Source organism: Saccopteryx leptura, chromosome 7 (genome assembly GCF_036850995.1).
Source record: "Saccopteryx leptura isolate mSacLep1 chromosome 7, mSacLep1_pri_phased_curated, whole genome shotgun sequence".
Taxonomy (NCBI): domain Eukaryota; kingdom Metazoa; phylum Chordata; class Mammalia; order Chiroptera; family Emballonuridae; genus Saccopteryx; species Saccopteryx leptura.
In genome coordinates, this window is record NC_089509.1 from 94,077,430 (window position 1) to 94,091,238 (window position 13,809).

The window sequence follows — 13,809 nt, forward strand, 5'->3', positions numbered from 1 at the left end:
GCCAGAAAAAAACTCAACTGGAGAAATCATAAAACTTTGCAGTCCTAAAACCCACGGGTAAGAGAGTGACAGCGCCAGACACAAAATCAAGTTGACCTCATCAAAGGAAACCAACCTGACTACATTTTATTTCTCCTGAGGAGTCCCCAGCCTCTCATTAACCCTTGTTCATTTTTAGAACAGCAGGAGTAGGAGATGGGAGACTGATGGGTCACTTTTGGTCACTCTGAATTTAAAGGGCCTGTGAGACATCCCGACAGACACGGTCACCAGGCAGCCGGATACGCAAGTCTGGAGCTCAGGGAGGAGGGCTGGCCGGCCCCCAAGCCTCCGGACCCCACGCCTCCGGCCAGCACGGATACTCCTCCGGCCAGCACGGATACTCCGCCGGCCAGCACAGATACTCTGCCGCCCTTGGCTTTCGGCACACTCCGTCAGGGGAAACAGTAAGCCTTTCTTCAGTCTGGGTCACTAATTTCAAAGGTTTTAAAGTAAACAACTCAAAGATCCTGGCTGATTTTGACTAGAATGTACCTGAATGTTGGCACATCCCCCCAAAGGCTGACCAGCCACGTAACTAGAACTCCTCTCTGTCCCCAGCCAACGACGCACGACCAGGGGCACTCACTGCCTGCCCCTGCCCTTCACCTGCTTACTAATAAAAACATGATCTGTCCTGCTTGCTCTCCAGAACACGCCAGAAAGAAAAAGCGTCAGAATTTGTCTTTGCTCATTCCGGCTAAGATGTGTATATATCTCATGGACGACCAAAAGGTGGCCAGATTATGTTACATCAGTATCAGCAAAGACCATTTGTTATTATTTTTCAAAACACCATTCAGTACTTCTATTTCAACATCATTTAATATTCAACTTTCTTAAAATTTAGAATTAAAAAATAATCATAATCATAATATACTAAAAAGAGAGCCTAAGAAGGTCTAGTTCTTGCATTTACAATCTGGACAAGATAGGAAAACTGAACTTGGAAATACGACCCCCTTTTCACTTTGGTTAAACCAGGGATTTAGAGTGGTTATGAAGGGGCAGTAATAAAAATCTGTGTGAACCCAAAAAACTAAGCACAACTGAGGTTACTTGCCACTGAAGGAGGGCACCTGGCCAACTCATTCTGCCAGGCACTGGGCTCACAGCAACCTGTTTGTCCCCTAACATCTCATCAGTCACCACGCCCTGTGCTCTACACGTCCTTTTCTTTTTATTCTTACAATCACCACACTTGGCTAGATGGTACAGAGGGCTGGTGAAAGGCTAGGAGAAAAGAACAAGGAATCACCAGTCATAAATTTGAGTGAAAAATAAAAAAAAAAAGTGGGTTTGAACTGGATATGAAAACAACACAGCACCTCACAGACAGAAATGCTGCCTTCCCTTAACAGACATACTAAATGATATCTGTGCCTCAACTTACACTGATAAACTAAGCTTTCTTAATTAAATTTTAAATGTACCAATGCAGTCCCTAGCAATGGTAGAGACTGAAGTAACGCTAAAAGAGCAGTTAAGTACATAACTTAGTCTCCCCAGTTAACTGAGCAGAAGCCATCTAAATGAAAAGTTAGGCAGGGTAACTGGAGGGCCATCAGTAATAAAAAGGAACAGCCTGCTTGACTAGGCGGTGGTGCAGTGGATAGAGCGTCGGACTGGGATGCTGAGGACCCAGGTTCAAGACCCCGAGGGTGCCAGCTTGAGTGCAGGTTCATCTGGTTTGAGCAAAAGCTCACCAGCTTGGACCCAAGGTCGCTGGCTCAAGCAAGGGGTTACTCGGTCTGCAGAAGGCCTGCGGTCAAGGCACATATGAGAAAGCAATCAATGAACAACTAAGGTGTTGCAACGAAAAACTAATGATTGATGCTTCTCATCTCTCCGTTCCTGTCTATCACTGTCTATCCCTCTCTCTGACTCTCTCTCTCTCTGTCTCTGTAAAAAAAAATAAAAATAAAATAAATAAAAAGGGACAGCCTGTATAAAGGAGGTGGTCTGGAAGGAAAATGTTGAGGGAAACACGTGGTTTGTCACGTCTCACAGAAGAGAAAGCTCATAGATGAGCACATGTGTTTATTTATACAGCATGCAGTAGAGGAGTGCAGTATGTGTAATAAGGATGAGGAAAAAGGAAGTTCGGTGTCCTACACCATGAGGTCCTAATGAACCTCTCCGGCCATTTCCTCCCCCCACTGGCCATGGGGACGTTGCTCCTCCCACAAGGGCTGACTTGCTCCCCTCTGCACCTCCATCTTTCACCTTTGTTCACACCATCATCCAACCCAGGTGTCATCTACTGAGACTCTTTCCGCATCTCAGGGTCCTTCAGCGTCCAGCTCCATCTCCGTGCCCTCTCACCAGCCCTGCCAGACCAGCCCGGCTCAGCGCGCCTGCCCCTTCCTCTGTGTTTTTACAGCCACTGTCCCTCACCCATTACCAAACCCCAGTAACACACAGGAATACAGCTCAGCGCGCCTGCCCCTTCCTCTGTGTTTTTACAGCCACGGTCACTCACCCATTACCAAACCCCAGTAACACACAGGAATACAGCTCAGCGCGCCTGCCCCTTCCTCTGTGCTCTTACAGCCACTGTCACTCACCCATTAGCAAACCCCAGCAACACACAGGAATACAGCTCAGCGCGCCTGCCCCTTCCTCTGTGCTCTTACAGCCACGGTCACTCACCCATTACCAAACCCCAGTAACACACAGGAATACAGCTCAGCGCGCCTGCCCCTTCCTCTGTGCTCTCACAGCCACTGTCACTCACCCATTAGCAAACCCCAGTAACACACAGGAATACAGCTCAGCGCGCCTGCCCCTTCCTCTGTGCTCTCACAGCCACTGTCACTCACCCATTACCAAACCCCAGCAACACACAGGAATACGAAAGTCCCCTCACTAACATTTCAGCTGACCATCTACTCTCTCTCACCACTGGGCGCCTTCCTGAGTCTGTGTGTGTGTCTGATCCCCTCCATCAAATGAGAAGTTCTTTAGGGCAGGGGTTGTGTCTTCACGCGCCTTTAAATCCATCATAGCACAAGGCTGCGCCCAATGTGTGACCTGAGGAAAATCTACTGATGTGAATAAGCAGTATCACACACTGCTCAACGATGCTCTATTAACTACGAGAGTGTTCTGGTACCAACATACAAGACTAGACAGGAAGCATTACCCAGAGTTGTCTTTTCACGCAGTACCTCCTGTGGGGACAGTGAGACTGCAGGCTGGAGGGGAGGTAAAATGTGACAGCAAATGGAAGAGGAAGCTTAAGTCAACCCAGCCGACGTGGACACTGGAGAACAAGACTCTCATGAGGCCAACGTAAAAGACACAAAGGAAAACCAACAATCGCTCAACAGCGATCAGATATAAACACATACCCGTATTTCCTTGAGCATCTTCCATCTTACTTGGGGAGGGCGACAGAAAAGACGGCCTGGTGAAGGGGGGGCCCTGAAGAGATGGTTGTGGGGGCTGTTGCTGTGGAGGCATGGTCTTGAGGACGACCCCCCAGTCCACTTGGGTAATGTCTGACCTTGATCGAGCATGCCCTGGCTTAAAAGTAGAGGTTTCATCCAATAAGTCATTCACCGAACGAGGTCTGTCCCTCCGACGTTGACAGATGTTGAAAAAATTAAACGTTGATGCTTCCCTTTGTTCCATCCAGGAAAGATTATCTGGGGCTGTCCCTTTCTGGACCATAAACTGTTCTTTGGCAGGGAAGACATGTTGAGCTTTGGTTTCTAAGAGTCCAGTCTTACAGTGGTCCCAAATCATGCCCCCCTTGCTCAGGGAGGCAACATTTCTGATAGCACCATTGTCTGTTATATTACTGAGTACTTCGTGCCCCACCAGTTCAGGGACTTCCTGAATCCCATAAACCTCTGCTTTCTGCACAGCCCTTTCTAGCTTACTATCAAAAGTACTAAAGAAATCCTCAGTAACTTCCAAGGCCGGGCTGATATCGTCCACTTCCAAAGCTTCCATGTTGCAGGCTCTCCGAGGCCTAAGCCTCCGAAGCTGGTTCAGGAAAGGGCTTCATGAGCATTTACTCAACAGAGAGAGATGCTTTGGGTAACAGAGTTCCGGGAACAACCGGAAGGAACCCCATTCGGCTGCCTGGAGGAGGCCAAGCACAAGGGTAGATGATCTTTTCTGTCACTAAAAGCACTTGCTAGCTGATAATGGTCATTATTAATAAAGGTATCAGGGGACAAATGTTCCTTTGAGATTATTCTGCAGTGAGGTCTCCGTAAAATAACAGGAAGTGCTCGTCAAAGTAATGCCATGGCAATCCTTAATTTCCTAGAAAAAAATAAAAAAGACAACATTGACACACATTCACTGTATTCCGTAGCACACAAAACTGCCCAATCTCTCCCCCATCTTTCCATCTCTTCTATGGCAGTCATGCCCAAAGGGTGGACATCACCTCCACAGAAGTTCCACTGGCAAGAGTATACACATCACTACCCGCTTTGTATTAGAACTTACAGAGCGGAGTGAAACTCTTGATAAGGGGAATTAAGGTCAAAGCTTTTACTCACAGAGAAGCCTTTGAGAGCAATTGTGAAAAGACTGCCCTGGCCAATCTCTGTGATATACTGACCTAAAATAGTAAGTAAGAGAGACTAGGATTCTGTGACTGGGCCTCTATGGTAATCAGTCTGAAAGCCATGAATGCGTGAGTCCTTTCACAAACCTTGAAAGCACTGATAATGTGTTGGGCTTAAAGATGAAAGGCGGAAGCAGAGTGGTAGAATGTGTCTTTTCACTAAACCTTCTGGACCTGTGCTTGTGTTTCCTAGGTTTGGATTATGTGATGCCTACTGATGACTCAGGACTTCAGACTTCTTCCAGTCGTCCCAGAAAAAGGCTTTGAGGATTGGCGGAGGAGTAAGATCCCTCTGGGCTGAGCAGAAAGAACCCTACACTAACTCGCGCCCTCTGGGAAACGGTAGCTCTCTGAGGCCAGGTAAACTAGAGCCGACCTTGACAGTGAGGCTGTCCAATACAGCAGACACTGGCCATATGTGGCTATTTAAATTTAAATGTATTAAAGTCAGTAAAGGTCCTCAGCCACACTAGCCACATTTCATGTACTCAGTAGCCCCATATGCTTTTGTATTTTTGCCCAAAACAAACAACTAGGCAAGGGCTTCTTTTTCCCTCAACTACTTACAAATATACTGCTCACAAAAATTAGGGGATATTTCAAAATGAATATGAGGCGATAAAATATTCCTTAATTTTTATAATCAGGTAAAAGCAGGCAATTAGCAACACCTTGCAAGCTGCTACAAAAGTACACAGATGTGCTTCTTTTTTAAAAAAACTGCACAATTTTTATGGTTAATTAAAATTTTTAGCACATAGGTCATTAAACCATTACATCCCAATCTACAGCACCAATCTATCAATACATTGCTTAATGTATGTAAATAAAACTAGCATATACAGCCCTTTATTTAAATGTATCAAGGAAGTTTGGAGTTCACAGGAACTCTGTGGTTAACCTCTTATAAAGTGATAATGACTGTGGAATTTGTCTCCTTTTAAATTTTGATATCTATTATGTTAGCACTCATGAAGCAAAGCACCCACTGATTTGAGAGATGAAATTGGTTAGAACAAGGTTTTGCTTTCTGTGTCTACAAGAGGGCTTAGCCTTGTCTGACCTGTGGTGGCGCAGTGGATGGAGCGTTGACCTGGAACGCTGGGGTCGCCGGTTCGAAACCCTGGGCTTGCCTGGTCAAGGCACATATGGGAGTTGATGCTTCCTGCTCCTCCCTCCTTCTCTCTCCCTACCCTTCTCTCTCTCTCCTCTCTAAAATGAATCAAGTCTTTTTTTTTTTTTAAGAGGACTTAGCCTCTTGAATTGTGCAACAGGGCTTCAGTACTTCTGTAATTTTGAAACTTGGGTTTTTTTTTCAGTTTTATCTTGTATGTGAGGGGCTAAAAAAAGAAATATATATTAAATCTTAAAGCTTTTAGTTTTTTCTTTACTATAATTTCAAATGAACATAAACAAAATATATTTCCCACTTTGCAGAAGAGGCATCAAGGTGCAGAGCACTAAGTTATTCAATTCATCTCAAGATCATATTATGAACACTCCTTTCATTAGCCAGTGCCTAGAATTCATATCAAATTCATCAATCATACTAGATAGTAACTACATTCAAAGCGATTCTTTTCCTCCCTCCCTCCCTTCCTTCCTTCCCTCCTTCCTAGTTTTTTACATTTTTAAATAAAAATATCTAGGCCTATACTCTGTGTGCTCTCTGCCTGGGAACTCACAGGCTGGTGAAAAGCAGAGAACCACTGCTGGCCGGCACTCCTGGGCTGTGGAACCACACTTCCAGCCACATCTTCTAAAGCCATAGGCCTTTGAGATCATCCTTTCAACCCCCACCTTTCACAGGACACACTGAGGTCCAGAGAGAGTAAGAGGTCCTATGAACACTCATATCTACTGCCTCATTTAATCTTCATTAAAGGGTAGCAACAACTCAACTTTAAAACCATTTCAATGCTGTTTAACAAGGCATTCTGGAAAACACTCATCTAGCCATCCATTTATCCTTTAATGAGGTCACACCAAAATCAAGATACTAAAGATAGAAAATAAATAAGACACAGCTCTCACCCTAAAGAAGCTCACAGTCTATCATGATGCACCAAAGAAAATAAGTCCAAAAAACTGCCTTGATAGAAGATGGAAACAGATATTAGAAACAGGCCACATATTAGAGCACAGAGGCACCAGACATGTGAGTGAAGCCGCCATCTTGGATGAGCCCACTTGAGTTTTCCAATGATCCAGCCCCCGTCAGTATCTAACTACAACCTGTAAGACATCCCAAGGGAGACTTTTCCAGCCGAGCCCAGTTAACCCAGAACCATAAGAGATAAAAAAAATTGTTCTAAGACATAAAGTTCAGGAGTAGTGTGTCACTCAGCAAACAATAATCAGGACTCATCACTTCCCCAGGGAAGGATTCTCTGCTGTCCCAGACTAGGTTAAATGTCCTTGTTCAGGTTTCCATGACACCTGTACTTCTGTAAGTTACATACATCACACTCGTAATTAGCAGTTTCGATGTCCCCTCAGGCAGCAACTGTCTGTTTTGCTCACCCTTGGATCCCCAGAACACAACTGCAGCTCAATAAATATTTGTTGAATAAATGACTGAATTTTTTTGAGTGTCTACTCTCAGAATCATTTGACAATGCTTTCTTTTTCTCCTTTTCCCTTTGTTGTCAGCACCTCTTACGGCCCTCTCATCACATCATGGTTTTCTCTATAATAAACAACACTCAACTGCGGCTTTAACAACAGCCCCCCCATCACTCCTTAGTGTAACAAATGAATTGACAGAGTGGTGTGAGAAATTCAGTCTTTACCTGTACTTGTACAGTACAAACTAAGTAACTAAACAGAGTTACTGAGAGTAGCAATGGTTTATTCTTCCCATAAATATTTCTGAAGCAGCTACTGTGCTCTAGGCATTGGTGATACAACAGTGAACAAAACAGATAAAAATGCTGCCCTCATGGAACCTATATTCTAGCGGAGCACTTACTATACGCCAGACACAGCTCTAAATGCTTTCATTGTCCTGCCTCATTGTTAAGGTATGCATGGTGAGAAGGATGAAGCAGCCCTCCACACAGGGCACTGATCCCATCCATCCCATCCCCAATCCCAATCCTCTGTGAAGTCTTTCCTGAGGAGTCAGTCCATTTGGGTCTCTCCCTTCTCTGAATGTCTAAAGCAGTGGTAGTCAACCTGGTCCCTACCGCCCACTAGTGGGCGTTCCAGCTTTCATGGTGGGCAGTAGCGGAACAACCAAAGTATAAGTAAAAAGATAGATTTAACTATAGTAAATTGTTTTATAAAGATTTATTCTGCCAAACTTAGTGAAAATCCGACATAAAGTACTTGGTAAGTAATTATTATTATATGCTTTAACTTGCTGTAACTCTGCTTTATAAATTTTATCAAGTAAAGTTACTTCCCTACTTTATAAATCACCATTACTGTGGAACTGGTGGGCGGTTAGAAAATTTTACTACTAACAGAGATACAAAAGTGGGCTGTAGGTGTAAAAGGTTGACTACCCCTGGTCTAAAGCATCACAAAACAACTCAACTTTGTAAGTTGTGTTTCCCAGCTCAGTTAGACTATGAGGGCAAGTTCCATATCCATGTCTGTGTCCCCCACAAAGCCAGCAAGGTCTTCCTCCTCTAACGCAACCTCCACCTCACTTCTCTGAACCTCCAAATAGGACAGGAATCAGCATTTTCTGTAAAGAGTCAAATCATAAGTAGTTTGTGGAACATAAAGGCACTTCTGCAACTATTCAGCTCTACGGCAATAGTGGGGAAAGCAGCCCTAAGCAGACAATGGGGAAATGAATGGGCATGTCTGTGTTCTGATGAAACTTTATTTACAAAATAGGCGGGTAAACAAATGTGGTATGTCCATACAGTGGAATATTATTCAGCCTTAAAAAGAAAGGAAATCCAGGCCCTGGCCAGTTGGCTCAGCGGTAGAGCGTCGGCCTGGTGTGCGGGGGACCCGGGTTCGATTCCCAGCCAGGGCACACAGGAGAAGCGCCCATCTGCTTCTCCACCCCTCCCCCTCTCCTTCCTCTCTGTCTCTCTCTTCCCCTCCCGCAGCCGAGGCTCCATTGGAGCAGAGTTGGCCTGGGCGCTGGGGATGGCTCTGTGGCCTCTGCCTCAGGTGCTAGAATGGCTCTGGTCGCGGCAGAGCGACGCCCCAGAGGGGCAGAGCATCGCCCCCTGGTGGGCGTGCCGGGTGGATCCCGGTTAGGCACATGTGGGAGTCTGACTGCCTCCCCATTTCCAACTTCAGAAAAATACAAAAAAAAAAAAAGAAAGAAAGAAAGAAAGGAAATCCTGTCACATGCTACAACATGAATGAGGACATCATGCTAAAAAAAATAAGCCAGTTACAACAATTCAGACGTTACATGATTTGATATACACGAGGTACAGAAAGTAGTCATATTCATAGAAACAGAAAGTAGAATGGTGGTTCCCAAGAGGCCGGGAGGAGGGGGAAAGAAGGACTGTTTAATGGGCACAGTTTCAGATTTGTGAGAAAATTCTGGATAGCAATGTGAATATGCTTACATTACTGGGGTTAGAATGATTAGGGTGGTAAACTTTACATATGCTTTTTATCCCAACTTAAAAAAAAACAAAAACAAGCAGAGGGCCAGATTTTCTCCTGGGCTGTGGTTTCCCAATTCTTGGCCTAGACGAGGCAGTGCAGTCTCTTAAGAAGAGGCTGGGGCTCAGGAGGAAGGAAGGAATAACTATCATTTTGGATTTTATCTTTCCCATATTTGTCAGTATCTTATCATGTTATATTAGTGTGAATAGTCCTCAAATTCGCTACAAAGGTCTAATGCCAAATTTAATCTCTATGAGTAAACACCTCTTATTAGCTTGCCTCATTTGATTTTGAGATTAATTAAAACATAACAACATAAACAGAGAAGACAAAATATGAAGAGTACGATTCTCTGACAAAGTGAATTAGTTAAATCAGTGTGTGCGTGCAGCACTGTTTGCCTCCGCACAAAACTGGAAATCAGGAGCTAACGGAACTGTGTTCTAAATCTGACCCAACCACACACGAGCTGGGTGGCCTCCGGCAAACCATTTAACCTCTGGGTGCCTTACTCAGCTACCTGGAGCCAATAAAGGCCCTAATGTCAAATTGCTTTGCCTATGGATCATCTGCTCGGTAGTTATGCCAACGTGCCTTTTAAAAATGTAAACTGATGTATAACTTACAACGCATGCTGCCGGACCTCACCCATTCAAGAACCACGTGCTCCTGGTCTCTCCCTCCCAGCAAAGATTCCTCAGAAAACAAAGGCAAAGTCAGCAACCAACTATTGATGATACGCTATTTTCAGCCAGATGCAATGATCTATAGACATTTTATCTTATTTTTATCTAGAGTACCCTTTCTGTAAAAAGGGTTATTTCCTCTATTTAATAGCTTGAGCAGGTGAGGTCCACATGTTAGGGTGGTCATCAAAACTCAACTCCAAGCATCCCATGTATGCATCAAAAGGTAGCAGGACGGAGAATCAGTGTATTGCTATTTCCTAACAAGGAAATCTGCTGTTTACATGCTCATTAGGCAAGCCTGCTAAACAGGATGAATGGGCAGTCCTCCCACACAGAGGCAGAAGCAGAGATGAGCAAGGAGACCTGCCCAGCCCACACAGAGATGCCATGTTCTCCCAAGCTGTTTGGTAAAAGTGCAGACTTCTTCCCACTTGACTAAACGGCTTATAATCAGAATACAATGAGTGCTGAGAGGGTGTCTGGGGCCATGTATGGTTAGAAGCAGCTGGATTATGGAGAAAAATGCAATGTCAAGGACACCTAGGATAACTGTTCCTGCCAACCCTTTCAAATCAAGGGTGATTACAAGGATGTTCAGCACATATGCCTTTCACATGTTCAGTTTGGTTAAGGCTCCAGCTCACTGAGAATTTTCTAAGACTCACATAATGTGAAGGGTCCACCATAAGACACTCTGACCCTAGTAAGGTGACATTTCTGGACCATGAGGCTACAAGAGTAGCCTTTTTCACGGTGCTTTTTATTACAAAGACAAAGTAAGCATGTTGGTGAAGTCCAGATAAGCCACAAGCAGCAGATAAGGAAACAGTGCAATGCAGACCTCATAAGAAGAGCTCAGGAGTCTTTCAGAGAAGGACACAGGTGGAATCCCATTTTCGTCGGCCTGGAGGGAAATTAAGTGGCTACATTGTACAGGCAGTCCTGGGTTACGAACAAGATAGGCTCTGTAGGTTTGTTCTTAAGTTGAATTTTATGGAAGTTGAGACAGGTACACTTACCTATTAAATGCAACTTAGATGTTTGTCTTAACATAGTATTTATTTTTACCTTTTAGTCATATCAATACTTAAATATTTTCAAACCTACAGAACATATCTCGTCTGTAGCTGGGGACTACCTGTATACAGCTTTCAATAAATGAGAAGTTTATTTTCTGCAATACATAAGAAGTATAACATTAGAAAAATTAAATTGTATAGTATTTTTTCTAGTTCTAAAAGTAATAAATACTCATAGAGACTCTGGAAAATACTGACAAGTATGGGGGGGGAATCAGTCATGATCTCATAACTCAGAGAGAATAAATTAATGGGTATGCTTTTGTCCAATATTTAATTAGAATCAGATAATATACACAGTTTGGGCACACTGTTTAAATGCACGCTCAGAAAAAAAAAACCCACTAAAAATTAACCTTGCAGAAAAATAAACGTCCCAGAACACACTGTGTCAGTCGTACTTACAGCCTGACTTAGGGCCCCACTCGACTGCACCTCTTCTACAGCTGTCCCAGGATCACCTCATCGCACATCCACAGTGCTCCTCAGAGCCCTCACCCTCCCTGATTCTACAGCTGTCCCAGGATCACCTCATCGCACATCCACAGTGCTCCTCAGAGCCCCCACCCTCCCTGATTCTACAGCTGTCCCAGGGTCACCTCATCGCACATCCACAGTGCTCCTCAGAGCCCCCACCCTCCACAGCTGTCCCAGGATCACCTCATCGCACATCCACAGTGCTCCTCAGAGCCCCCACCCTCCCTGATTCTACAGCTGTCCCAGGGTCACCTCATCGCACATCCACAGTGCTCCTCAGAGCCCCCACCCTCCCTGATTCTACAGCTGTCCCAGGATCACCTCATCGCACATCCACAGTGCTCCTCAGAGCCCCCACCCTCCCTGATTCTACAGCTGTCCCAGGATCACCTCATCGCACATCCACAGTGCTCCTCAGAGCCCCCACCCTCCCTGATTCTACAGCTGTCCCAGGATCACCTCATCGCACATCCACAGTGCTCCTCAGAGCCCCCACCCTCCACAGCTGTCCCAGGATCACCTCATCGCACATCCACAGTGCTCCTCAGAGCCCCCACCCTCCACAGCTGTCCCAGGATCACCTCATCGCACATCCACAGTGCTCCTCAGAGCCCCCACCCTCCACAGCTGTCCCAGGATCACCTCATCGCACATCCACAGTGCTCCTCGGAGCCCCCACCCTCCCTGATTCTACAGCTGCCCCAGGATCACCTCATCGCACACCCACAGTGCTCCTCAGAGCCCCCACCCTCCCTGATTCTACAGCTGTCCCAGGATCACCTCATCGCACATCCACAGTGCTCCTCAGAGCCCCCACCCTCCCTGATTCTACAGCTGTCCCAGGGTCGCCTCATCGCACATCCACAGTGCCCCTCAGAGCCCCCACCCTCCACAGCTGTCCCAGGATCACCTCATCGCACATCCACAGTGCCCCTCAGAGCCCCCACCCTCCACAGCTGTCCCAGGATCGCCTCATCGCACATCCACAGTGCCCCTCAGAGCCCCCACCCTCCACAGCTGTCCCAGGATCGCCTCATCGCACATCCACAGTGCTCCTCAGAGCCCCCACCCTCCACAGCTGTCCCAGGGTCACCTCATCGCACATCCACAGTGCTCCTCAGAGCCCCCACCCTCCACAGCTGTCCCAGGATCACCTCATCGCACATCCACAGTGCTCCTCAGAGCCCCCACCCTCCACAGCTGTCCCAGGATCACCTCATCGCACATCCACAGTGCTCCTCAGAGCCCCCACCCTCCCTGATTCTACAGCTGTCCCAGGATCACCTCATCGCACATCCACAGTGCTCCTCAGAGCCCCCACCCTCCACAGCTGTCCCAGGATCACCTCATCGCACATCCACAGTGCTCCTCAGAGCCCCCACCCTCCACAGCTGTCCCAGGATCACCTCATCGCACATCCACAGTGCTCCTCAGAGCCCCCACCCTCCCTGATTCTACAGCTGTCCCAGGGTCGCCTCATCGCACATCCACAGTGCTCCTCAGAGCCCCCACCCTCCACAGCTGTCCCAGGATCACCTCATCGCACACCCACAGTGCCCCTCAGAGCCCCCACCCTCCCTGATTCTACAGCTGTCCCAGGATCACCTCATCGCACATCCACAGTGCTCCTCAGAGCCCCCACCCTCCACAGCTGTCCCAGGATCACCTCATCGCACATCCACAGTGCTCCTCAGAGCCCTCACCCTCCCTGATGCGAGCCTGCCCTCTTCAAATGCCTCAGAGATGCCACACTCTCGTAGTTCTCCTCTCCTCCTCAGTCTCCAGCTTCCTCCTTTCCTTACAGGTCCCCTCATCAAATGAGGGCATTGCCCGAGCTCTCTTCTCTGACTAAAGCTACATGTGCTTCTTGGGTCAATTTATCCAGACTTGTGACTTCAATAATGCTTCTGTGGCCTGACTGGTGGTGGCACAGTGAATCGAGCATCAACCTGGGACACCGAGGTCCCACATTCAAAACCCCGAGGTCATTGGCTTGAGTGCAGGCTCACCAGCTCGAGCACAGGGTCACCAGCTTGAGTGTGGAATCACAGGCATGATCCCATGGTCACTGGCTTGAGCCCAAAGGTCACTGGCTTGAAGCCCAAGGTCACTGGCTTGAGCCCAAGTGTTGCTAGCTTGAAGCCCAAGGTCACTGGCTTGAGCCCAAAGGTCACTGGCTTGAAGCCCAAGGCCACTGAATTGGGCAAGCAGTCACTGGCTCAGCTGGAGCCTCCCAGTCAAGGCACATATGAGAAGCAATCATTGGGTGCTGCAACTATGAGTTGATGCTTCTCATCTCTTTCCCGTCCTATCTGTGTTTCTATCACAAAAAAATTAAATTACCTCT

The 13,809-nt window shown here is 46.7% G+C and overlaps 2 protein-coding genes across 5 annotated transcripts in view; one reads left to right on the forward strand and one right to left on the reverse strand.

The window, feature by feature from the left end:
* Positions 1 to 13,809, reverse strand: part of PLEKHM3 (pleckstrin homology domain containing M3) — a 193,986-nt gene that overhangs the window by 165,471 nt on the left and 14,706 nt on the right. For all 4 annotated transcript variants that reach the window (XR_010746655.1, XR_010746656.1, XM_066346406.1 and 1 more), the window contains exon 2: positions 3,393 to 4,317. Coding sequence is in view for 2 of the 4 variants with exons in the window: in XM_066346406.1 (XP_066202503.1) it covers positions 3,393 to 3,999 (607 nt within the window). In the remaining 2 variants the exon portion in view is untranslated. The remainder of the gene's footprint in view (positions 1 to 3,392; positions 4,318 to 13,809) is intronic.
* Positions 9,849 to 13,174, forward strand: LOC136379030 (uncharacterized). The gene is made up of 2 exons (XM_066346508.1): positions 9,849 to 9,932; positions 11,366 to 13,174. Exons 1-2 carry the CDS (start codon positions 9,849 to 9,851, stop codon positions 13,172 to 13,174), a joined length of 1,893 nt encoding a protein of 630 aa, XP_066202605.1.